This window comes from Desmodus rotundus, chromosome 6, assembly GCF_022682495.2.
Source record: "Desmodus rotundus isolate HL8 chromosome 6, HLdesRot8A.1, whole genome shotgun sequence".
NCBI lineage: Eukaryota > Metazoa > Chordata > Mammalia > Chiroptera > Phyllostomidae > Desmodus > Desmodus rotundus.
This window is the reverse complement of record NC_071392.1, coordinates 94,792,356-94,818,692: the sequence shown is the minus strand read 5'-3', so window position 1 is coordinate 94,818,692 and position 26,337 is coordinate 94,792,356. Positions and strand designations below refer to the sequence as shown.

The following is a 26,337-nucleotide window of genomic DNA, read 5'->3' as shown; positions in this document are numbered from 1 at the left end:
AAAGGGGACAAGACAAAGGAGCAAGCTCCCAGGGCAGAGTGCGAGCGATACAGGCACAGGGGCTTCTGAGGATGACGGCGGGGGCAGGGGAGGGACCCGCCGGACCCTGCTCAGTCTGGTTGAGCTCGGGCTCGGTCAGACCCCCTCCCTGGTCCCGGACGAGGCTTCCGGAGCTGATGAAACGGACCGTTTCTCTCACTAATTGACACCAAGGTGAGCAGGTCCATTCATTCCCACCACTAACAACTCCGAGAAAAAGCAACACGTTTTGGCTTCACTTACTAATTTAATTTTTTACTGTGACTGTATTTTTGTTTCTGTAAACTGAAGGGTAATTTTGTTTCAGAGAGTTGTTGCCACACCTGATTTTCTCCATTCTCTAGAACAAGCCCCCCACCAGGGCACATGGGGGAGGGGCCTGGAGACATCCGGGGCTGCCACAGCTGGGAAAGAGGGGGTGCCCGTGGCAGTGAGGGGCGGGGGCAGGGTGCTGCTCCACACCCCACAGGGCCCCGGATGTCAGCCGTGCCGAGGGGGAGACCGTAGTCTGCAGCCAGGTCACCCGGCACTGCAGGTCTTGGTGTGCAAGAGAGCAACCTGGCCAGGCACATGGTGCTCACACACACACGCACGCACACACACTCACGCACCAAGAGGGGCTACGCCACCATTTAACATCTCCTTTCCCTCCTTTCTGTGGTGGGGGGTGGCAGCCCTCACATCATAGCCCACAAGGCGGCCTTCGTCCTGCCTGCTCCCAGATGCTGTGCGGTTTGGAGCCGAGTCTTCTCTCTCCACTTGTTTGGGGGAGACAAGGCTAACGGGGGAAAGGTGAGCACTGAGAGAGGAGACACCTTGAGCAATGTGGCTTTGACACTGCTGAGGAACAGCGGGGACTTCCCACGCGGTGATGGCCATGGTTCAAAGTTGCCTGGAGAAGCCCTTCCACCCTGCTTCCCAGGGCTGCTTAGTCCCCCAGCCACGCCCACCCTCCCAGCCACGCCCACATATCGGTCACACCCACCTCTCCGGCCACGCCTGCCCTTCCAGCCAAGGAGCAGAGAGGACCTGGCCGGAAAGCGACTCCGGCCTGTCCCTGGACCTCTGGGCGCCCCCATCCCCAGCTGCAAGCGAGTGGGGGCCAGCCCCCACCTTCCTGAGCTGCCGTGCGCGTGGGGACAGCAGGTTCAGAAGTGTCGGCACCAGGACTCCCCTTCCAAGTGGATGCACGAGGAAACGCTCAGGCTGTATCACTCAGGGAAGCTTTCTCTTCTCGACTTTGGCGGGAAATTCCAAAGCAGCCCCGCCCTACAAGCGCTCAGAGGTGCGGGCTGGCGTGGAGCTGGGGCCAGGGCACCTCACACTCGGCCGCTGCAGCGTCGTGGACAGAAGGCGAGCCACTCGGTGCCTTTCCAGAGCTCACGTCAGGCACCATTGAGAACAGTCCCCGGTGTCCGTCTGTAAAGACCAATGGTGTCCTTCCGTTGTTTTATTGTGTGTTTGTTAAATACAGTTGCATTCTGTCCATCTTTGGCTGCCATGGAAACCAGCCAGCATTAGGGCCCCTAGTTAAATATTTTCAATGCACATGTTTGCAGGTGAGCGGAACATGACATTTTCCAAACGCCTGTTGGAAGGGAAGGCGGAGATACAGGAATGAGCTATCTATATAGATTTTAGTGCCTTTTTTTTTTTTTTTTAAGAAATCTAATTCTCCTCGGTGACAGTCAGCAGCACGGGTTGGGGGGTAGGGGGGACGTGCTGTTCCCTTCACTGAAGCGTGTTGAGCCCACCCCTGTCAGGGAGCAGAGAAAGCAGGGAGCGTGCTGAGTGGGACTCACAGGAGAGTCGTGAGCGACCTTGGCATCTGAGGAGTAAACCCACCCACCCTCAGCCGCCGCAAGGCCTCATCTCCCAGGGGTTGCGTCTTGAGGAAGCTCCCCTTGAAAGGAACGGCCTGGGGACACCAGGCCCTACCACAAGCTGCTTGCATGGTAGGGCCTGGCCCTTGCTGACCGAAACCTCAGAGCCACCCAGGGATGGCTGGATGGGACAGCGCCAACACATCTGTGCATGGCACATCGCCAGGGTGGGAGAGCGGAGGTGGGACGCCCTCCCGGGCAGGTCGGCGGGAAGGAAAGAAGGGCCCACAGGCTGTGCTGGGGACAGCCAGCTGCATGCCCCGCAAGGCAGCGGGCTGCTGGGCGCTCCTGGAGAGGCAGTCGGGAGCTAGGAGCAGGGAAGCAGCTTCCACTCTCAGGCCGGCTCTCAAAGGGAGCAGCTTCTGCAGAGCTGCTACCTTCTCCAGGGAGCAGGGGACCCTCACTGCCCCCTCACAGCAGCAGGGTACCCATGTACAGTGGCCTGTGCTTGGGAAGCCACCCTGCCCGCTGCCCAGTCCATCAGCCCCAGGGCCCCAGCTTTCCCTGCTGCTCCCACCTGGCCCACACACCACCTCATTCGCCCCCTCCTCCTCCACAGCACAGGGGTCTCCCACATGGTTCCCAGCATCTCGGGGGCACACCCACCATGCAGCACCCTGGATCCCACCTGGGGAGCCTAGTTTGTTGGGTCAGGAAAGTGTGTGGTGGGCCCCATCCTCGGGATTCCTATCGCACGGAAACTCTCTGCTCATCCACCTGCCGGTCAGTCCACACCCACCTCAACCAACATGGCGGGCGGCCCCCGAGGCGGCGCCCAGGGGCACCTGCACCGAAGGCCGACCCTGGATGACCACACCCCCGGTGCAGCATTGCCCCGAGCACTATAGGAGCTGGCTCTTCATCATCCTGTGTCCCCAGCAGGTGAGCGGTTGGCCAATAAAGAGATGGGGTCAGCTGTAACGGCTGCACAGCAATTGGAGGAGGTGCGACTGCCATCTGCCCCTCACACTTTTCCTACCTCTTACTTTAAAAAAAGAAAAAGCAACAATTTTAAACCTGTCCCAGGTCAGCTTTGCATTACTCGTCTCTTACTTGTGAGCGACGGTGGGACAGGACCCGGCCTCTTGGTGATATCAGTGAGCCCCTGGGGGGCCTCACCTGGAAGTCACCACCGAGGACCGTCCCAGTCAGGCACAGACAGCAGCCCCACCCAGGGGCGAGGTGTACAGAGCCGAGTGCAGGAGGAGGCCCGGCAGGTGGAAGCTGGGGTGCAGGTCATTCATAGCTGGGGGCAAGTTAGGGCTGGAGGGCAATGATGGGGTTTTTGGCATCATGCCGCTGACCCATGAAATTGGGGCCTCAGCCTCCCAGGGAAGGCCACCCGCTGTCCTTGCGGCTTCCTCCTGTCCTCCTGAGCTCATCTGCCTTCGCCTCTTCCCACAAAGAACAACCCACGTGCCCCTGGGTGGGAGGACTCTGTCGCTTCATCTGCACGGAGAGGACGTCTGCATTTGATGTTGGGCCAGGAAACTGGCCCAGAGAGATCCACCAGGCCGCGATAGGCTGACTGGGATGGGTCTCTCTCTTTTTTAAAAAATATTTTATTTATTTTTATTTTTAGAGAGGGGAAAGGAAGGAGAAAGAGAGGGAGAGAAACATCAATGTGTGGTTGTCTCTTGAGCGCCCCCTACTGGGGACTTGCCCAGCAACCCAGGCATTTGCCTTAGACTAGGAATCGAACCAGCGACCCCTTGGTTCATAGGCTGGTGCTCAATCCACTGAGCCACACCAGCTGGGCTGATCGGCAAGGGTCTTCACACCACCCATCCTGGGCTCCCCAGACCCCACATGCCAAGTGCAGGAGGAGGCCCGGCAGGTGGAAGCTGGGGTGCAGGTCTGCACAAAGCCGGCATCTGCCACAGCAGTGACGTCATGGTGATACCTACCCTCCCCAGGCTTGCTGCCCCCGCCCCAGCTGCCTGGGGGTCCCCAGAGCACAGAGGACCAGCCCCTCGAATGGGGAACCTGAGGCCCAGAAAGAGCCCATATTCCCAAGCCCAGCACAGGGGCCCCGGCCTGGGGAAGCCCCCCTAGTAATTCCCATCTCAGAGATCAGCAGACTGAGTCCCACTCCAGGCACAACTCGTTGAGACTCCGCGGGGAGAGGGGCTGATGTGAGCATGCTTCCTAAACGAAGGCCGGTTAAGAAGCAGACAGGGTTAGGGCTTCGCCGATGAGAGTCCGGCCTCCGAGCCATGGGCACCTCGGAGACACGCCACCCTCTGCGTCCCAGCCCAGGGACCAGCTCCCACGCAGCCCTGCGCCGGGGACACGTGTGCGTCTGTGTGTGCATGGACATGGACACGGACACGTCACAAGCACACGTGTAATTCTCAGTAACAGTAACACAGAGGTCACATTGTCACCGCCACCCCCCACGCAGCTGCCGTCCAGTCAGAAACAAAGAAAAGGAGCGATCGGGGACATCAACAGTGTCCCCTGGTAGTTCGGAGACACTTCAGAGAGTAGCCAGGAGCTCTGCTCATCGTCGGTACAAGTCTGCGTCAGCCCTTACACGCCATGCTCTGGGTAGACCCAGGTCACCGCGTGTTCAGGACACACCCACCCACGTCCCCTCCAGTCACCCTTGACCTTCTCCCCAGAAAACTGGGCGCATCTTCCGGGCTGAAGCCAGCGCCAGTCTGGCGTTGGTTTCCACCAGATTTTGTTCCAACAGTTGTCTCACAGCTTTAAAATAGTAGCAAATATGGGCGATTTATTTAAACAACACTAGGGGAATTAGCGCCATGCAAGCTCTTCCTAGGCAAACGAAGATAAAGCGGGGGGGGGGGGGGGGCTGTTTCTTTAATGGCTCTGTGGAAACCCTTTAAGGTTCTGAGTCTGAAACTCAGAGGGATCATGGGAGCTGCTGCTGGCACCCAGGTGTCACTGGTCAGGCGGGCCTGTGCTCCCCGCCCTGTCACATGGGGGACATGGGGGACCCATGGACAGCCAGCACCGCCCCCCGGAGGTTGTGCCTGCGGCCACGGCTCCTACCTCATCCCATGCACAGTCTGTGGGGCCAGTCTGTCTGGCTGCCCTGAGCAGACAGGCTCGAGAACAAACTCACCAGCGCCCCTCTCCCAGGGCAGGTACCTGGGGACAGCTGAACCTGGTTACCTGTAGGCGGAGGAGCCGCGGGCAAGGCTGGCAGTTTGGGAGCACACCAGTCACCTGGAGGGCCCCCTAAACACAGACTCTGCCCCCCCAGAGGCAGTACATTGAGGATGGACCCTAAGACTGAGCATCTCAGCGAGCTCCCTGGAAGCTGACGTGCTGGGGACACCTGGTAAAGTGAAGATGCTGACCCCCTCGCCAAACTGGTGTTGGGGAGGATTCGGGCAGAGACTGGGGGCAGCGCTCAGTGCCTACAAGGCCCCGGCCACCCCTGGGGGCGTGGAGAGCAGCGGGGGCAAACCGCGTGCCCAGGACTGTCCAACGCGCAGTCCTGCGAGGCTCATCGGACACGGCGTCGTCAGGACGGAGGATTAGTCACGAGGCAGCATCTGTCACCGATTGGAATGGGCTGGCACAATGCACACCCTACAGGCAGCAGAGGAAGGAGGGTGCTGACCTAGGAAAGCCTTCGGTGTGTAACTGCTGCCGACGCCTATGCCTAGTCCGGTGAGACAGCGGGGGCCGGGGCCAGGGAAGCCCCAGTGCGGGTCTGTCCCTGGTCCACCTCCGCCAAGCCCCACATGCTCCGCCATCACCCTCTGCAGACTGACCCACGGCCCACTGCTCAGGGCTGAGGGTCTGGCGTGGCTAATCCTGCCGGTTCAAAGGGTAAAGAAGACCCATTCCTTCGATTTGCATTGTCTGATTACAGGAAAACACGAGCCTTCTTAGAAGGTTATTAATCCTTTACATTCACTTTGCTGGCGCATATCCATTCACGTCTTTTTCCGGTTATAAGAAAGATTCAAATTTGTCATTGATTTGTAAGGACTCTTTGTATATGAGGCTGTTCACCCTCAATCAGGTTCATCATAAATCAAGGGCTTCAAACTCATCACTTGCTTTTAGGATATGTTTTCACAAACAAGAGTTTTAAATTAAAATGTATTCGCCATCCGCTCTGTGACTTTTTCCCATGTGGGAGGACTTAAAAGCCAGGATACACTCTGTTGGTGAAAGAGTTAACTACACTTTCTTCTTGTCTATGCTTTCTTCCCCCACTTAGTTCTGTAACCTCTTTCTTTGTGTAGGTGGGGTCCCACCTGATGTCCTCCCTGACCCCCAGCCCCTCGCCCCAACGCCGTCCAATCTTCCTCTGCCGATCTCTGACAGATTCTCTGATCTGACACCTTTTCCTCCGTGCAGAACTTGACCAACTTCTCCTCTTCTCTCCCGCTTCCGACAGACGCTGCAGAAAGGCAGGAAGGCTCCAGCCCTGGGCCCGGCTCAGCCCCCGGGCGACACGCTGCGCCCGTGGCCCCAGCGCACGCACGCCAGCGGGCTGCGCAGACAGAAGCGGGACTGGGTCATCCCACCCATCAACGTGCCGGAGAACTCGCGTGGGCCCTTCCCACAGCAGCTGGTGCGGGTAAGCGCAGCCCCCTCGTCTGTGGATGCGTGGGCGCGTGGGCGTGTGGGGAGGGACTCGGCTTCCCGGCCCCTGCTCAGCTCCTCGGATCTTGCCATTCAGGACTGACGGGCTTGTTCTCCAAACCAGAGATGGGTTTGCCTTTGGCGGTGAAGGTCAAGATTTTGCCTTGTCACTAACAAGGGAGTTTGCTTACACGGGATGACACAGAGCAGCAGGGACACACGGCGGGCAACTGAGCCGTGCAGGGCAGATGGGCTGCATGGGTGGGTCCCCTCCTCAGTCACCGTCTGGTGGCAGCACTCAAGAGTGGGAGGAGGTGAGGCGGGGCTTTGGTTCTGGCCTTGAACTCTGACACCTGTCTTTGGTCTGACTGTTCACACGTCTTTCCAATTGTCTAAGTTACGGAACGGTGGGCAGAATGGTGGCAGGTCAGTGACCATGACCCTGGTGAAGAGGCACAAGTGTGGAGACTGAGACTCTGCAATGAGACCTCCATGAAAACCCAGAGGGCACGGTTCAGAGCGCGTCCGGGTCGGTGACCACGTGGACGTGGGGGCGAGTGGCACTCCCAGGGAGGGCGGGGGACCTTTGCGCCTTTCCCCACACCTGGCCCCACGTGTCTCTTCTGATCCCGAGCTGTGTCCCTTATTGCCAACTGATAATGTAGTGAGGGAACTGTTCTAAGTTCTGCGAACCACGTAGCAAATGAGTCACATGCAAGCAAGGGGCCATGGGAACGGTTGATTTACGTGTGGCCAGCGCGTCCGAAGCAGAGGCGACCCCCCAGACTTGTGGTTGGCGTCCATGGGATAGAGGGGCAGCACTGTGGGACCCAGCCCTTCACCTGTGGGGCCGACGCTCTCTCTGGGCAGGTAGTGTCGGAGCCCAGTGAGGCTGTGGGACGCCAGCGGGTGTCACAGAGAATGGCTTCGCGTGGGAAACCCTCTGCAGGTGTCAGCAGTGTGAGTGAGGTAGGCAGGTGACACTCGGGAGGTTCTCCAGCTCACGGCCTAGAGCCGGCCCTCCTACCGCCACCCCCAAGGTGGGGAGCCGGGCGCACGCGCCATCACCAGCCCATATGCGGCCTGACAGGCTGGAGACGTCACAGTGACATGGAGGTGAGAGCTCGAGTCAAGTACTCGGGGGTCGACACCTCAGCCTGGCGTCACTTCCCAGGACTCCTGTCTCTCGGGCCCATCCGCCAACCTCCCCCCCCCCCCCCCCCCCCCCCCCGCCAGTGCCGACACCAGAGAGGGCGCCGAGACAGTCCGTGCCCGCAGGCACGCCCCCTGCTCCAGTGTGCTGCCCATGAGTGAAAACTGCCCTCTGGTGCTAGATTTCTAACGTAAGTTCGTTCTGTGGGGAGACTTGCCCCTGGTCCCCCAGGCAGCGGCGTTGTCTGTTGCCGTGGAAGCCGACTGCGTGGCAGGCACCGGCGGAGCAGACGGCCATCGCTGTCTGCACACAGAGCCCAGCGTGGCCCTGCCCCTGTTCAGAAGGCAGAGGAGACTTTGGAGGGTCTTCCAGATGCACCCGGGCCTAACGCCTCCTCAGGACTGAACGCAAACTGGGGAGGGAGCGGATTTCCCTGTGTTCGGTTTTATTTACAGCTCTGTGCGTGCCGCCCAGAACCCGCCTGCTGTGGAAAAGGGCCACTCTCAGCCAGGTGGCAAAGCTGTCCTGTGAAAGGCCAGAGACTGGGTGTTTTGGGCTTTGCCGCCGACCGGCCTCTGCGGCCTTGGTGGTATGAAAGGGGCCGTGGGCCACACGTCGACTGTGGGGGGTGGCTGTGCACCAACAAAACTTGGTTTACAAGCACGGGCAGGGGCCAGGAAGGTCACAGCGAACGAGGGAGTGAGTCTGGGACGAGCCCCAGGGGCCTCCTCCACTCGCTCTCCAGGGGGTGCGCATGGGGTGTTTGGTGGCCCCCGAGCTGGACCTGCTGTCCTGTGTCCTGGCCATCAGAGTCTCTCCGTGTTGGGGATCCTAGTGCAGGTGCATGGGACGGTCCTGCTCTGCACCGTTGCACACGGGGCGGTGAAAGGGACCAGAAGGGAGCAAGGCCTCTGTGGGTGGGGCCTCCTGAGAGGATGCCCAGGGGCCACAGGGGCTGCTGGGCCCATTGCACTGCCTGCTGCTGGACGGACGTCTGTCTGACCAACCTGCCGTGGTCTCCAGGGCTTGGTGCAGTGCAGTGGGGGGCTGGCAACAGGCTCACAGAAAAGCCGAGTTCCCCCCAGACCCACCGTGTGCTCAGGGCTCAGGACGGGCCCTGGGGGCATGTTGACAAAGGACGTCTCTTCTCAAGATGTATCAGTGACGACCGCATGCCCTGACAGGGCGTGCTGCGTTGTCCAGCCAAGCAGCTGCAGACTGGGGACACTTGCCCGGTTGGCACTTTCGAGAGCCGCGGAGGGCCTGCAGGCGCAGGCTCCCAAAGACTCTGCCATAGACCCGCTAAGCGGGCGCTGTGGGGGCAAGAGATGCATCAGCAGGGAAGAGCCGCAGACTCCGCCGAGCGGGAACACCGTCCCGGTGGTTCTGGCATGTTGCCCTTCGTCTGCGGTGTGGCTATGGTTCAGAGAGAATTTGTCTCTGCTCCTGGGACAGACACCCTGGCGTGTCCAGCAGCCCTGTGGGGAGGGCCACCTGCAGGCTGGAATGGGCCATCTCAGCAGGTTGTGGGTGCAGGGCAGGGCTGGCTGAGAGATGGCCAGCGGCTGCAACAAGGGTCCCCAACATGTCAGAGACCACACATGGGGAGGCTTATGTCTTCCTCCTGTGACGGTCACCTGGGGATGTCACTCAGGCCTAGAGTGAGGACCCCAAACCTGTTAGGTAGACGTGGCATGTACCAGCTTACCTGAATTCCACAGCCAAAACACAGCCACAGACCATGCATCATTCATTGCAAGGGGCACGAGGAAATGCTGCCTGGCTCTGTGCCAGGGGCAGGGCATCTGTGCTGAGTGGCTCTCGGCCACAGCAGCTGCCCTCAGATGAGGACAGGCTGTGTCCTGCCCTCTGTGCCCGGCCCCGCTGCAGAGCCCAGCATCAGGGGGTGGCCGCGGGGAGCAGCCAGCCCCAAGTCCCCAACCTTCCCCGAGCCCGGTCCTCCTTCAACTCGCCGCCCCGCCTTGTTTTCCCCGAGCATGCAGGGTGTCTGGCCTCACACGTGCTCCTCATTCGTCTGGGGATAAGCCCCTGGAGGCAGAGGCCCTGCCTGCATCTCTGGTGTTCTCTGGTGTGCAGCAGCCCTGGTACACAGTAGGCACTGTAGGTGTTCAATGAATGAGTGACTGAATGAACAAATGAATGAATGAGTGAATTAATTAAATGACTGAATGAGGGAATGAATGAATTGATGAGTGAATGACTGCATGAATGAATGATTGAGCGAATGAATGAATGTGTATGAATGAGTGAATAAGTCAATGAATGAGTGAATGAGTGAGTGAATGAGTGAGTGAGTGAATAAATGAACAAGTGCGTGCATGCACAAAGTAATCCCAACGGTGACGATCATGCTGGGTGCTCATCGGCTCACACGTGCAGCAGCCGTGGCCATGGCCTTTGGTGGGATCTGAGCTCGGGGTTCCAGGCTGTCGGAGACAGGTGCCCAGGCCAGGCCGGACTCTCACGGACGAGCCATCCTCAGCAGATGGAAAATGCAGCCTCTGTTGTTTCTGTGGAAGATCTGCCATGTCCAGACGGACTCCTGGTTGCCACGTGAGACCTGAGCCCACAGCCCTGGCCCCTGTGCCTCCGTGGGTTGGAGCACCGTCCTGTAGACCCAAAGGTCGCGGAGTCGATTCCAGTCAGGGCGCGTGCCCAGGCTGTGGGTTCAGTCCCCGTCAGGGTGTGAATGGAGGCAACCGGTCGATGTTTCTCTCTCTCCCTCCCTCTCTCTCTAAAACTCAGTGAACGAATGTCCTTGGTTAAGGGTTTAAAAAGAGAGAGACAGAAAACGAGAGCCCACAAACCCAGGCACACCCGCCGCCCCACGTCCCACACGCCCCCTCTCACGATCACTCTGCTTCCCCGTCCCCCCTCCACGCCCATTAGTTTCTTCTCCCGCACAGACAAGGGTTTCACTTTCGGTGCTTTCTGCCCCGCTGCCGTCTGGAAGCTGACGAGTCTGGGGCGCTGCCCCGCGCGGAGCCCCAGCCCCAGCAAGTGCAGACACAGCCTGCAGGAGCAGGAACGGAGCACGGAGCCCTGGCTGGTCCCCCTGGGGTCACCTGCAACTCTCTGCTCCTTCAGGTGTTCCGTTCTGATAAAATATGTTAACCCGCAAACGGGAGGGAGAGGAACAGGTAGAATGTTCTCTCCCCACAATCTTAAGTACGGGCTTTTTCCTGGGAAGAACATCCAGTTTCCTCATAAGCCCACACTCTGCCACACAGGGCAAATCAATAACCCGTGTGCCCGGGTGAAATGGGGGCACCCTCAGCGTGGTGCGCCCACCCAATCCGGCCTCGTCTAAAATAAGTGGCGGGTAAGGACAGGCACTGTGGCAACAAGTTCCTCAGAGGTTCCAGGCTGTTCCTTCCTGTCACAGTGGAGGGGGAAGCAATCCCCGGTCTTCGGGCTCCTCCCCTGGGAAGTGGGATGGAGGCCCTTTGTCCTGGAGGAAGGGGTGGGGGAAGGCCCGGTGAGTGTTAGTCCGGCCTCCCTGCCCCCGAATCCCGGCTCTGGGTTCTGGACGGGACAGCTGGGGGCCAGGGCAGGCCCAAGCACGGAGCAGACACTGGAGATTCAGCAGAAGGCGGGCGTGGAGTCCTTTTGTGGCCTTGCCCACCCCCAGGCTGTCAGCTTCCTGCTCGTCCCTCAGCACCGGGCCCTGCACTGTGCCGGGGCCTCTCCAGGTGCAGAGGAACGCAGGGCTTGAGAACCCCACGGGCTGCTCGTGCAGGTGGATCAGACTCCACTTGGGCAAGATCCAGAACGAGGATAAAATCCAGCTTTTAAAAAGAGGGTGCCTTTTGTAGCTGAGTCTCATAAAAATTCAGAATTTGTTAACTCTAGAGGTTGTCGGGGCAACTGTGGGAATTGGCTCCAGATGGCGGGGAAGGAGGCAGTGCGGCTGGGGGATGAGCCCGTTTGCCTGGGAGCGGATATTGCATCAGGCGAGAAGCGGGGTGAAGCCACCGTGTGGAGAGCCAGGCCAGGAAAGGAGCTCTCACGGGGAGACCGGAAGGCGGTCCTCACACGGCCACTCGATGTGACAGCGGCCACGTGGAGAAGACGCATGGGGAGCTCTTGGGGGCACAGCTGGGGGTCTCAGAAGGACTGTTCAAGTCAGCTCCTCGCCCCTCGCAACACAGATGGGCTTAGACTGATTGACATTTCCCTTTACACCACGTCGTGTCCAACTGCATTCATTGGCCTTCCGCACGGATGCAGCTGGGCCTGTCCGTGGGACCTGGGCTCAGGAGCTGGTTGGGCTCGTGGAGCGACACGCCGTGTCCTGGACTGGGGCCTGCAAGGCAAGACGTGTGCCAGGGACACGGCAAGTCACCCACCTCCGGCCCGGGAAGCCCGTCCCCAGATGTCCGTGGGAAGTCTGCCCGCATGAGATGGGGCTCTGCCGGAGCCCACCGCAGGGCCTGCGCCCCGGGGCTTGAAGGCGCCCAGTAAGCCATGGATGACGGACGGCCCTCCCTCGCCGCCCCACAGACACTGGGCAGCCCGTCAGAGCACGCTGCCTATGCGTTGTTCCCCTCCGTTGTCTCTGCATGGTGCCCAGGAGAAAACCTTACTCTCCAGCCTGTCACGCGGGCCCCCACGATGGACTCTGCACTCCCCTCCCCCACACCAAACGCCAGCAACGCGGCATGTCCTGCAGCTTCCAGGCCTCGCCCCGGGCTGGGCTCCCTGGAGTCCTGGGCACACAGTGCCCTCGGTCTGCAGTGGTCCCCCGCCTGGCTGCTCCCTGCCCCCTCCAAGAGCACCCCATTTCTCAGGGCCACCCCCACAGCCTGCTGCTGCGGCAGAGTTTTTGACACTCTCTGGCCAGGCAGTATGAATCTGCCTCTTAAAACCTGTATAAGTTTATCAACCAATGTCACCCCAGTAAATTCAATAAAAATCAAGAAATCAGAGAAAAAAAGAATAGAATCCAGAGGTGACGTAGGCTGCAAGTTTCCCGTGCAGACTTGAACAAGGTTTACACAGACTCATAGAGCTCGGTCTGAAGTCGGCTGGTAAGGGATGATGGGGGGAGGTACGTCCAGGCCCTGTTAGGACCCTGTTCATCGATCTGACCAGCTGTCCACCCATCCATCCACTCAGCCGTCCACCCGTCTACCCATCCATCATCCATTCGTGCCCCATCCCTCTGTCCATTCATCCATCCACCCGTCCACCTGTCCACTCGTCCATCCATCTGTCCATCCATCCACCCGTCTGGCTGTTCAAGTACTCCCCCCACCCCGCACCCATCTGCTCCCAGAGCAGCCGGACCCGAGGCCGGAACTCGGGCACAGACACAGCGACACGCTCCTGCTGCGTTTTTTGAGTCCTTCCGGCCCTTTGAGGCAAAGGACAGATGGAACAGGAAAAATAGAAAACCAACCCGAGTCAGTAGTTGCCACCCTTAAAACCCTCTCAGCACTTGAAAACTCCCCGCTGAGGATGGAGGCAGTAAGTTTCCCACAGGGGTGGGCAGTTCTTCCGGGGGGCTGGGGACAGCCCTTCCGTGTGGCGTGACCAGGAGCCTATAAAACCGTGTGAGTTGACAAGGATGCCGACCCCGGAGGCGGGCACTGGGGCCAGAGAACGCTTCCCGGCTGTTCTCCTAAACCATCAACGGCGACAAAAACGCGGCAGGTAAAAGAAGCAGCGTGCGTGCCTTCGGCTGTCCCCTGAGCGGGAACTTCCGTTTCCTAGGCGGAAGCCCATCTCGGCGGGAAGGACTCGGAGCCCTGCCCCGTCACAAGGAGGCATTTGTTAATGTTGACTCCTCAGCGGCATCGAGGTACAGCGGTGGCCATATCGTCACATCCCGTCCTGTGTTCTGTAATTAAGAGCTTCCACAGGGGGTGAGGGGACCCCAGGGGCACCCACACACCCCCACAGTACCAGAGCCTGGGCCCTGAGGTGGGGGCTCGATGCCGCCCCCACCAGGCAGACTCTGGGGCCACAGGGAAACCCCACCTCACCCGCCCGCATGGCGCTGGTTAATTTCTGGGGCAAGTGGTGATGAAATGAAGAGGGGAGTCTCCCTCCCAACCAAGGCAGCTGCGCGGGGTGCCCACCACCAGGGTCACGCGTGTGCTCAGCATCTCTCTTCATCAGTACCCCATGAGGTCGGACGAGGTGGGCAGAGGGGCACTTGGCCCCGAGGACGATGAGGTGGAGGGCCTTGGTCCCCCGGGGGTCCCCAATGTGGGGTGTGGAGGGGAGGTGGGCTCCCAGAGCCAGAAGGATGCTTTCGGGAGCGGGTGGTCTATTTTAACTGAGAAGCCCTCCAACCACAGGGTTGCCTAGAAACCACCACAGGAGATGATTTTGAACCCGTTGCACTTGTTTCTGATACAGGAGTTTGCAGGGCCGAGGAAATGCCCCCACCCGCCGGCTGGGGAGGGTCCGGGGAGCTGCCTAGGGGCGGGGGCGTCTGGTGCGATGGGCCAGGCTGAGGGACGGCCCGTGCAGAAACGCCACTGGCCGTGGGGAACGAAGTCAGGGAGACAGAGTTGGAAGAAGGAGCAGGCTCCGCCAAGCCCACGGTCTCTGCGTCCTGGAACCGCAGGCAGGGCCAGGCTCGTTCTTTGCGGCGGTGTCTGCATCGGGTTCACGCGGTCAGGGCGGCGGGCCCTGCTCTGCACAGCCGACCCGGGGACCCCAAGTTTGGAAGGCATCTGAGCTGGACGCCATCGGAGCTCGACTCACTGGTTGCAGGAATCTCCCTTCCCCGTCAGCTCCCCTTCTCCCAGCCGGGGGTCCTCAGTCCCTCGTCCCCTGTGAGGGTTGACCTCTGGGAGGCCCTGCGGCCGTGGGCCACGACGTAATGAACAAGTAGTCCTGGGGAAAATAAACAGATGCAAGAAGACAGACACGCTGAGGAATTTCGACTCCTCAGGCTCCAAGGACACAGTGGGACACCCCGACTGGAAGTTGTCTCATGTCAAAGGGTGACCGAGACTTTTGTCTGCACGTGGCACTTCGTCAGCCCTGAGATGTCTCGAGAGGCTCAGCCACTAATGCCGTCTGCCGTGGTGTTAAATGACAGTCACCCAGCTGGGGGCTGGGGGGCCTGGCCCGGATGCAGGTGCTCCAGACCCGTGCTGGGTGGGCCGAGCTGGGCCAGCCTGCCACAGACAGTGATCCACACCCAGATGCGCCGCCAGCATGCAGGTGGCCGGTCCAAACAGAAGTCACCATGGGCAGGCGGGAGCAGGGAGAGGGGCCCTCGCCCTGGTCTGGTCACTCAGAGACCTGTAGCTGAATGTCAGTTGTAGGCGGCAGTGGGTGAGAAAGCATGCCCGGGCCGGGTGACAGGTGGCAGGCCACAGCTGCCAGGGCTCTCACCCCGCCAAGGTCTGGGTCCAAGAGCGCTGCATCCGCAGTGCGGTCTGTGTTTCCAGAGTCCGACTTTGAGCGCACAGCTAAGGGATACATCTGCTTCCTTGGGCCTGTTTGCAACAGAGCGGTGCGGACCGTGCAAAGACACACTGTAGCCGCAGCACCCCGCTGCCGGGAAAAGCCTCCACGTAGGCAGCATGTCGAGACTGTGGGCTCATTAAGGGACTGAGTCTCGATCTCAATGATGTGGAGGGGTTTCCTGCCGTCCCAGCTCTGCCCTTCCCAGATCTCGCCATGTCTCGGAGCTTTACGGGGAGGGGGCAGCGGGGGGGCGGGGGGGGGGGGGGGGGTTGCGCGCAGAATTCGTTCCTAATGTGATTTGCAACAGAAGAGCAACCCTGCAGGGCACTGCGGAGCGGCTGCCCCATTATCGCTGCCCCCTCCCGAGGCTGTTGCCTCGAACGGCCATGGTGGTGGTCGCGCTGGCCCTCAGGGCCTTCCCCGCTCCACCTTCCCGCTTCCCACCGTTGGTCGGATGCGGTGTGTACTATCACTTCCCTGGTGCCGCTATTTAAATCAACTCGCCTTTATCCACACAAGTTTGTTTTAAAGGACATTTTTTGTAACCACTGTTCAATGATAAACCGCCCTCTCTAGGCCTAAAGAGACAAGAACCCCCAAAACAACAGCAAAAAATGACATTCTCGTTCAAAGTAGATGTGTGCCCATCCATCACCACTGAAAGCCACCTCGGGCCCGGCAGGGGACCTGGGAAATGAATGTCAATAGTGGTGGCTATGACGAGTGGCCCCATGGGCTGGGCGTCTCTCACGTGGCGTTGAAACACTGGGCCCGCCCCCGCCCCCCCCCCCAGCTGAGGGCCTCCTTCTGTCACTGCTCAGAGGGCTTCCAGGAACGACACCAGCTGCTGGCTCCACTCAGAAATCAAATTAACCTGCGATCCTAAGTGTCGTGGCAAATCGCACATGACCCCCAGGAAGACAAACTCATTGTTCCCTCACAGCTCACACAGCAAAGAAGAAACCCCAGTGGGAGGGACCTGAAACAGGCCACACCTCCTTGAAGATGCCCTGGGAGAGTCGACTCCTTAGGGACCAATAAGGAGGCAGGAAGGCAGAGTCTGGCGTGGAGATGGGCCTGGTACCCAGCTCGAGGGGACGGCAGCGCCAAGGCCAGCACGGGTGCTATGAAGCCCGAGGGGCAGGGGGGAGGCACGGGAAGCAGGCCTCCCCACCTAGGGCAGGACGCTGGGAGTCACTCGGACACAGGCAGAGCCCTGGTCACCTGCAGATGAGCACTGAGCCGGGACAGGAAGGTGACCGAGAGGGTGCCTCCCACAGGGTGGGTCCCAGTGGGACCTGGAGGCTGCCTGAGGCCATCACATCGGTAAGCCCAGTGGTGCCCACCCTGGCAGCCCGGCCATCTGTCCCAAAGACTTCCCCCTGGGGGCTTGTGCCTGATGCCCTGGTCGATTTGCCATCCACTCCACACCATCAGTCCCAGCGGTCTCCCCACCGGGGGCCGCACAGGCCTTTCGGGGTCCCTCAGTTCCTCTGCTCCTGGGGTGGCAGCCTCCACCCCACCCCCTTGGCCACCGACCCCAGTGTGTTTCTGAGCAGCCGCCTAGCTCAGAAACCCCAGAGCCACCCCGTGCCCCCCCCCCGAAACAGGTCAGGAAAGACGACAGCCACCCAGGAGCAGGCAGGACCCGGGGTTCTGACCCAACAGGACGGCTCTGAGGGCCCAAACCTCGGGGCAGGAGGGAGCCGCTGGGCTACAAGTCTCACACTTGAACTAGAGGGCAGCTCGGATTCACGGACCGACGCCTCCTGCCTCATGAGGACGGAGAGAGCTCTTAAATTATTCCTGCCACAGATTTCAAACAGAATCCCTAACATCCTCGGCAGCCCCTTCAGTTCTGAGAATTAGCAGTGTAAACAGGCCAAGGGGGTATTTAAAATGTGTTTCTCGTCCCTGTAGTACTTGGTGGCCCTGCCTCCTTCCCGTCACTCTGCTCACAAGCCAGGAAGCTCATCCAGCTGCCACACCGGGTGCCCTCAGGAATCCACACGGTGTCTCACGCCCCCGAGGGCTTTTGTGGGTGATCACAGCGCCCTCTGTCGGGGCACCCAGGTCCCAACCGCTGTGCCTCACCTGTACCTTTCGCCTGGCCCCCAACACCCCAGGTCGGCTGGACTGAGCATCACAGAGGAGGAAACTGAGCCTCAGAGGGGCTGAGTCACTCACCCAAGGTCACGCAGCGAGGATGTGCAAGCCGGGCTGGAGCCGGTCCAGCTGCGGATCTGCCCTGCAAACCGCATCCTCACAGCCCCTGGTGTCTGGTGTCAGGTGTCTGCTGCCCCCCACCCAGGAGCTGGTGCACACCCCGCCTCCCACACCGTGCACGGCAGGCCCCCAAAGTAACTTGCAGAAATCTCACTGTGCAGGAGACGGAAGGCAGAGCTCTGGTTCCGCACGCACTTTGCTGTGAGCGATTGAACCCTGCTTTGCAGTGGTGTGGAAATGAGCCCCCGAAAAAGGAATACCCACGAAATACACATTCGAGACCCGGGGGTGTCCGTCACTTTGGAGGCTTCCTAAATTCCTGACCCCGCCCCTCCGGGGGCAGCGACTGCGCATCCTCGTGGGTGCCACCGAGCGAACATTTCCAAGGCAGCACTTTCCTGCCCTGGGGGCCCGGGGCAGTCTCCACACTGTCGTTTCTCTGCATGAAGACCCCAGTGAAGGTCGATGCTCCTTCACCTCCCACGGCAGGCATCCCGTGTGCCCCGCGCAGGGCGTCCAGTGCCCGTGTGACCACAGGCATGGGTGCAGGACGCAGCTCCAGAACCCGGTTTCTTCCCGTCCGTAACCCAGCGACCGCCTGCCTGGTTTTGCAGCAGCCCAGGGCCTCAGAACCAGTGAAAAGGATGCCGGAAGATTCCCGGAATGTGCTAAATGGACCTAGGGTGTGCCCGAGGGCGCTGGGGACAGGGAGGGATTCCCAGCAGAAAGGGCTTGGGCTATGCAACCCACCAAGGCCTTCTCCCCTGATGGCCAAGCCTCCAGGGCGAATTGGCCTCAGAGCGGCGGCCCTGGGGTCACCCCCCCCTTAGGTGACAAGGCCTTGTCACATGGTACACCGTGCTTTGTGACCCTGACGCATTGGCACAGCCCCCAGATGACAGCTGTAGTGATTCCAGCAGCTCCTGTTCCCGTGACCACACGTGGGCCCACAGGAGAGGGCAGCCCCCCAAGTCCTCGGGAGGATGGACGCCCTGAATTAAACTCCTTGGTCCTCAGCCGCCTGACCCCCGCATGGGAAACCTGCTTCCCTGGAACCCGCCTTGCAGCACAGGGGGTGGCGAACCTCTTAGAGGCTTGGCCAGCATGTTCCAGGCCCCAGAGGCCACAGCCAGGGAGATTCCACGGGAGAAGGAAAGCTGAAGAAGCACTGGTTTTCTGATGTTAAGTCTTTGAAACTGTTAATCCTAGATTATCGAATGCAAAACACTCCTGGCCAGGAAAGGAAGGCGCCAGCAGAGGCGGCTGGCCCCCGGATCCGCTCCTCCGGCTCAGGTCTCCAGCCGCCTCGGGGCCTGTGCTTACTAACTAAAGCCTCCGCCGCCCTGGTGTACAAAAGGGGGTTCGAAGGAGCGGTTCCACTCAGCCTTGGCACGGAGGAGCTTCACGTCGCCCGAAACCCAGGAACCTCAGGAAGCAAAGTGGGGGCTTTCTGTGGCGGCCCCCCGGCTGGAGTCCCTGAGAGGCTCACGTGTGGCTCTGCTGTGGAGCCACCGTCCCGGGAAAGGGTGCTCGGTCTGCGCAGCAGCCTTGGGAGGAAGGAAACACGGGGAAGGGGAGGTCATTTCTGGAGGTGCGGCCACCTCTCCCAACCTAAAAACCCACTTGCCCTGTGTACCTGCTTTCCCCATTACTTTCCTGACAAGGATGTTGGCCCTGGCGCCGGCAGGAACGGGGCTTGTAGCTGGAACTAGAAGGTGACCCCTTGGCTTCCGGAGACCGGCCAGCCCTCGGCAGGAGCCCGTCCCCAGTGGGAGGGGGTGGTGGAGTCTGGTGGAGCCTAGAGGGTCATGGACACAGGTCATGTCGCCTCAGGTGCCAACAGCCCAGAAGTTCTCCAAACAGACCGCAACCCGCGGCCACGGCGGTCTTGGCTGGCCGGACACTGGCCACAGGTTGTCCTCGGCTCCCCAGCACGCTGTTTCCTCACCACCGAGCCTGGGCTTGCAGGGCCCATTTATGTCCCCAACCCGATTCTGCCGCCTGCTCTCGCATCTGTAGGAGACCTCAACCCTCGCCCGGCTCCGGGCCTGGGTCGCAGACTTCCAGGTGGTCTAGCCTCCCCACCCCCCGGAGCGGGGCCCACTGTCCTCCCCCGCTCGGCTCCTTCTCAGGCTGTAGTCAGGTGGGGCTACCCTCCAGCCCCCAGGTGTGAAGCACAAGTGTGGGAAGTTGCTTTGTCTCCCATGAGGGCCTGGCAGTGTTCCTGACCCCTCTGGTGACTATCAGGGACCAAGGAACAGAAGGTGCGGACCAGCTCTCTGGGTAGCTTCTCGGCACGTCTCTGCCCCCCACCCATGACCTTACAGGTTCCCCTAATTCATGACACAAGCCAGCAGTGGGTTTGAAAATTCCTCCACCTCGTCCGCCTTCCCCCTCCGGGCCTGCTGGAGAGCAGTCGGGGACAGGCCCCTGGAACTTGCTGAGGGTGGCACCACAGCAGCTCCCAGGTGCCCCCATCAGACCTCGGACCTGCCCAGATGGGCCTCTGGCTCCTCCCAGCCCCGCCACCGAAGTCTGGGCTCTGTGGACCTGCCTACACCGACTTCATCTCCATTTCCCAGAAGATGGTCCTTCGCAGAGCATTTCAGCCGCATCTCAGCCCCCAACAGTGCTTCTGAGAGGGCAGGGCCGGGGCAGGGCAGGGCCTCTGCGTCTGCAGTGCGTTTTCCAGAGACTCTGCGCTCTCCCAAGGAAACTCCTAGGGCGTGCGCGCCTGCCGACCGGGCCTGCGAGCGGCCATGCCTCCTCCGGACACCTCACTGGGATGGTCGCGAGTGTGTGGAGCCGGCCGAGTGGGAGCCTCACAGGCTCTCCAAGCACAGGGAGCCTTGTTCACCTCGGAAGCAGACCCTGTGGTTGGCCGGCCAGCCCCTGCTCTCCTGGTGAGAGCCTCATGGCAAGAATGCCCTGCTCCTCTGCCCCCACGGGCTGCTTTCCTTACAAGGAACAGAGTGTCCAACCTGCAGAGGCCTGAGCACTCCACCTTTATTTCGTGTTATGAGAAGTGAAGAGGGGCTAGTGATGGTTCCCTAGCTCACTAACGCTCTCAAGGACTCACTCACCCTTTATTTCCTGACTCTACCACCTTAGCTGGGGGGGGGGGGGGGGGGGGGGTTCTGTCCTCTGGTTGCAAAAGTGCTGCCAACGTGCCTGCCATCTTGTCCACTTCTTTTCATGCTTGTTGTCAGGAAAGCTAAAATATCCAGGATTCCCCACAGACTATCCCTCATGGCTCATCCAGAGATTGGTCCCAGATCAGCTGGAGGCTCAAGGGAGTCTGGGACAGCAAATAGTTGGCATGATTCTAGCTGCAGTGGTGAGACACAGGGAAGCAGAAGGGTGGGACCGCACATCAGCCATGCTCCCATGCACATCCGCACCCAAGGAGGCTCCTCACGCAGGTTCCTTCCCAGCTCCTTGGGCTCCAAGAGTGACTAGGTATTTTATTTCCTTCCTTTAGGGAGAAAGGCGAGGCTTGGCAGTTTTAATTTGAGATATCCTCTCATTAATAACTCACCTATTTGCAGCAACTGTGCCTTCAAACGCCAAGGTCGGCGCTCTCACGTGTTGACGAATTCTGTTTATTACACGGGAACAGCATAAAAAGCATGTGGATGCCTAGAAAAATCACTCGTGCAAGAGAAGCCTTTACCGTGGACCCATTTCAGCGCTGTGGCCATCTTGTCCTGTGTCGTGAGTGTGGCTGTGGAGCCTCTGATGACAGCAGGAGCAGGAGGAGGTCGTCGTGTCTCCAGAGCAGAGTTACCGCCGGGTTGAGATTATCGGAATTTTTATTGCGGTGCTGAAATAAAAACTCACCAAAAGGGGAAGTACCCTGATACACCTGTAGTTCCCAGGGCCTCTGAGGGGGAGGAGCACAGCACAGGTGTGGTCCAGCCCCCGCCCAGGTCCTCAAAGGGCGGGGCTGGTGGGTGGCACCCTCTCCGAGGAGGCACAGGAGGGCGTCCCCTCAGGGTGTCACTGTGCAATGTGCAGGCTTCGCCAAGTGGTTGGTGGGAAGGTTCAGCTCCCGTCAGGCATGGCCAACCAAAGTCCCCTGGGCTTGTCAGAGGGGCCAGCTGCCCCCACATCCCTGTCCCTGATGGATGAGGACCACCTGCTGCTAGTCAGACCCCAGACACAACAGGAGATGCGCACCCCACCTCTGTGACCGGTGAACACAAAACTGCCAGGGCAGCGGGCTGAAGGTCACGCATAGCCCTCCTGGCAAGCGGCACCACCAAGCAACCGGCCCATCCATGCAGGTGGGGAGGGAAGACGGCACATGAGCCAGACTTCTCAGAGACGCAGACCGACGGGACGTGTGAAGCAGAGAGAGATTCGTTACAAGGAACTGGCCCCCGCAGTGACGGAGGCTGGCCGTGCGAACAAAGCCTGCCATGTGCAGGCTGCAGGCACGGGGAGGCGACGGCAGGCATGGCGTCCGAAGGCCGTGTGCTGGAGAACCCCCTGCCCCATGCTTGAGGAAGGCAGGACATCTTTGTTCTTTTCAGGCTTCGACTGATCGCACCTGGCCCAGCACTTCAGGGAGAGCAGTCTGCTCTCCCCCGTCCCCTGATGGAAACATCAGCCTCATTCAGAACACCCGGGGGGTGTTTGAGCAAATGCCCAGGCTCCCTGCGGCCCACCAGCCTGACACGTAAACTAACTGTTCCAGGCGGGGACCAGAGTCCCAGGCCCCTGGACCCCGGCTGCAGGGCCACCCCGCGTCACTCATCGCTGCCTCATTCCAGAAGCTGGGTCACCCTGAGTCTCACTGGTTGGCGGCACCTGTGGTAAAGCATGCATGAGATTTCAGGGGAAGCGCTGACATCTCGCCAAACATTGTCTTGAGTTTGGACCCGGATTCAAGGGCCAGAGAGAGAGCAGAGCTAAAATAGTGGCCGGTTTTTGATCCCGCAGCTCTGAGCCCCCCCAGACCAGCACCAGGCCAGCCTGAGGGGATCTTGAAGGACTGGTGTCCCTCATGTCAACAGCCACCCGCCTGTGGTTAAACTGTAAGAGTCAAGCCCAAGTAGGTGCTCTGTGGGAGCCGAGGCTGAGGGGGGTTTCACGGTGCCCAGGGCCCGGCTTGATGTAATACAATAGGGCACGGTGGGGACTGCGGTGGACACAACAGCAGGTACCCCAGAAAAGAGGGTACTTCTCAGCCCCACTGGGTATTGCCATGGGCCCAGACATCCCACTTTTTCAAGAGGAGCCAAAAAATCTAAATGCTTATAAAAACTGTGGGACAAAGAGAGCCCGTGGGGTGGGCCGCCATTCACAGGACCACTGTGTCGTCTGCCCCTGCAGTAGGGAAGCAGGAGTCCCTGTCAGAACCAAACACCTCACTCAGCCTCACTTGCAGGGCCCACAGCCGTGGCCTCAGCGTGTCCTCACGCCCCATCTTGCGTTTGCCAAACGCCCTGCACGCGACCAGGCCGGCTCAGGCCAGATGCAGTCCACACTCAGATGTGACCAAACCCCAAGACCTCCAACCCAAGGCCCGCTAGACCTCACACCTCTGCCCTCCTTGAGGCAGGAGCCGGCCCGCACAGTCGGGGGGCACTGCCATGCCCCTCAGACACACCCCGACTCAGAAGCCAGGGTCTGCCCGACTTCTTGTCAGATGGTGCAGAGAGCGGAGCACAGCCGCCCTGCAGGGCTGCGGCCCCCCTGCCAGCCCCCACCCTCCCCGGGGGTCTCTCCGCCACAAAGGAGGGGCCGTGGTGGGGCCAGCTGAGTCAAAGCCCATGACGCCACGTGAAGGTGGCCCGGATTACGTGGTCACTGGGATGACAGGGGAAACATGCGCTGACACGCGGGGGATGGGCGTTCGAACGGGCACCGCTGGCACCTCCCACCCACGTTCGTCATAGCCGGCACAGCGTTTTCAGCACGAACGTGTGCCTTGCACCCGGCTGAGTGGCTGACTCCTTGGGTGTCCACTTAACTGTCTGGCGGCATAAGAATAGTGCACGTGGCCTGTTTACGTGGCCGGTTCACACAAAGCCTTTGGGAAGTGAGATGTGCTCTCTCTGCTAAGTAAATGCGGGGACGAAGCACAGCTGGATCAGCAAGTGCTCTGCAGTGGGGCCGGGCGGGGGCGCTGGAGGCGTCCAGAGTCATTGGGAAGGGGCACAGGCCCTACACCTGGCACCCTGTCCACCTCGACGTCCCTGGGGGCACCTCCTGGCCCGGGCTGGGTCTCGAGGTGCAGTGGGCGTTGCTGCTGCCCGCAGGCCTGGCAGATCCGCCCACTGCACTCTGCGTCAGCTCCACTGAGACAGACGGCCCAGAGCGTCAGAACCCGGGCTCAGGGAAGACCTCTGGGTGTGGACCCAGCTCGGGTGCTAGGAGCTGGGTGACCTTGGGCCAGCAACTTGACCTCCCTGTGCCTCAGTTTCCTTGTTTGTGATGGGGGAGGGTCTCATGTTACTGGCGCTGCTTGTAGAGCTGTGTGGCGGGTGAGTGAGTCTCTCTCTGCACCACGTGCCTCCGACAACGCCCAGCGCTGTGCGCTGGCTGTGGAGGCATCCACGGTCGTCCCCATGGTGATGCTTCTGCTGCCTCTGCTCCTCGGCCACGGGCAGCCTGAGCCCTGGTTCACTGACCCAGCTCACAACTCGGCCCCAGCTCACAGGGCTCCGCCCCCATCTGCTGGGAGAGGTGGGCACTCGGCCCTTGGTGCTGGATGGGACGCAAGTTCAGCTACTCTGAGCAGAAAGAGCCCTGCCAGGACACCAGGGCTGCACACGGGCTGGAAGGAGAGGCCAGCCAGCTGGTGTCCCCAGGGCTCTGGGTGCTGGCAGGCAGTGTGCAGGGTGGGGGCGGGGATGGGGGGCAGCCTGACTTGCCCCTGATTCATTCTTGATTCAAGATCCACATTTGAAAGAGAGAAGCCAATGGTCCCCCATGGCTCATGGGCCGGCCTGCAGGCCAGGGGGTGTCCCGTACCTGACTGTGTCCCCAAGACCACTCCCAATGGGGGAGCAATGATCCCCCCCAGAGGAATTGGGCCTCTGTCACCAGGAAAGCTGGCGATGGCCACTTTGGCCGTCCCCACTGTCAGCAGTCACGTCCTCTGCGTCCCACACCCAAAATTCAGTAGCTGCTGCCCTTGTTCATCTGGTACCACCTGAAGGGCACTTCCGAGAAGCAGTTCATTCGCTCCCTACCCCCAGCCAATTTCATGGGAACACACTCATAGCCTCATTAGTGTCCATATGACTTGGAAGGTTTTCTCATGATTTATGAAGCTGAAGAAATCGTGGGTGGCGGTGTGCGCTGGTGCCAACACGAGACAGCAGATGCCTGTCCCCATCTCGGTCTGGGGCTCCCTGCTTGTGTCGGGGACCGAGTCAAAAGTAGTCAAAGGCTGAACTTCCCCGTGCAGGGAACGGGTGTCACAAAGCACCAGCTGACAGGCGTCCTCCAGCCCCTTAAAGAGATGCTCAGGAATCAAGGAAGAGCTGGGGTGAAGCGAGGACAGTCCTCAGTCACCAGCACCCTGTGGTGGTCCCACTAATTTGATGGGAGCCACTCGCTGTGGCTGCATCTTGCCACTCGCCCGGGGCCACAGCAAAGGGCTTGCACATTGAACTTCGCAAGGAGCCAAAAGAGGCAAGCGGAGGACTTGCCAACAATTCCACCATCGCTTTCAAAGGCAATTAAAGGGAAGTTCCGGTACTGGGCCTTGGAGGCACAGAGGCGTCGGGGAACCTGGGGCTTCAGCAGTCCCAGTACACATGAGTCATATACCCAGAGCAGGGACAGGGCTGGAGGCTCCGGCCGAGAGTCAGGTGGCCCTGGGGGGACCTCCCGGGCTCAGCATCCCCCTCCATGGTTTCCTCGCTGCTTTTGGGGGCTCCTTAGGGAGGGGGCATGGCCAGGATAGGACTCCAGGGGCCTCAGGCTCCCCATCAGCAGGACAGGCTGGACCAGACGGTGGAGGGACTGGCGCTCTGGGAGTTCGGGGCTGGGGGCAGAGTCCCAGCTGTCCTCTGCAGAGTGGGGCTCCACGTTCGGCTCCCCACACTGGCCTCGCTTCTCTCCTGACCCTCCCTTTCTGTTCTACTTTCCCTCCCTGTTGCTCCATTCATCATCTTTCTCCCTGATGCAGTGGCCACGGTGCCTGGAGAGAGGCCCCATCTTTGCCCTGCCCGCCTGCCGCCCACCCGGCCCCCACCTAGCACCCCTCTGGCCCCCTCCCTCCGCTCTGTCTGTGAAGTCCTCCTCCACCCAGAAGCCCTTGCTGCCCCACGCAGCCTCAGGTTTCCCTACAGCCCCTGACGTGTCCCTGGTCGACGGTTTGATTGTCTGCCCACCCCTCCTCCCGGGCAGTGTGTCCATTTCATCGGTTCACCCAGTAATTACTGAGCACCTATTGTGTGCACAGTGCCAGGCCTGGCCATGCCGTCCTTGGGGACCAAGACTGTTGTGTGTGTTCAGGCGGGCGGGCGTGGTGTAGAGCATGTGAGCCTGAACTGACCCCGACTCTGCACAGGAAAACCAAGCCGCCCCGCTGGAGGGCAGCCGGCAGGACCAGCTGAGGCCACGGCCATGGCCACGAGCAGGCATTTCCGTGAAATAGTCTCTCATCTCTGCGCTCCCTTCTTGGCAGCCCGCCGCCTGCGTCCCGGCAGGTGGTCGAAACGACCGTTCACATTCTGTTTTCTCAGAAGATCTCTGCGTTTAGTATCTCAGGAGGGGAAGAGCTAAGGCTCTTCCCTACAGAATCCCATCCATCCTCGCGGCAAAGACGAACCGCAGGGTTTGGACGGCGTCCATAGGACGCCGGCCCGGGAGTCACGGAAGGCTCAGCCGCAGCAGGCAGACCCACTCTCACCTAAGCGAGCCAGTCACATGCACGATGCACACACGTGTGCACGTGTGCGTGAGCATGTCCAGCAACCGTGCACGGCAATGGGCAAAACCAAACACCCCACTGCACCCTGACTTTCTCTATGGGACCCCTAAGTCCTTCCA

The 26,337-nt window shown here is 60.5% G+C and overlaps 1 protein-coding gene across 1 annotated transcript in view; it reads left to right on the top strand.

The window, feature by feature from the left end:
* The window catches only part of CDH4 (cadherin 4), a 264,321-nt gene that overhangs the window by 200,135 nt on the left and 37,849 nt on the right, over positions 1-26,337 (top strand). The window contains exon 4 of the mRNA XM_053927435.2: positions 6,307-6,489. Within this exon, the coding sequence (XP_053783410.1) occupies positions 6,307-6,489 (183 nt within the window). The remainder of the gene's footprint in view (positions 1-6,306; positions 6,490-26,337) is intronic.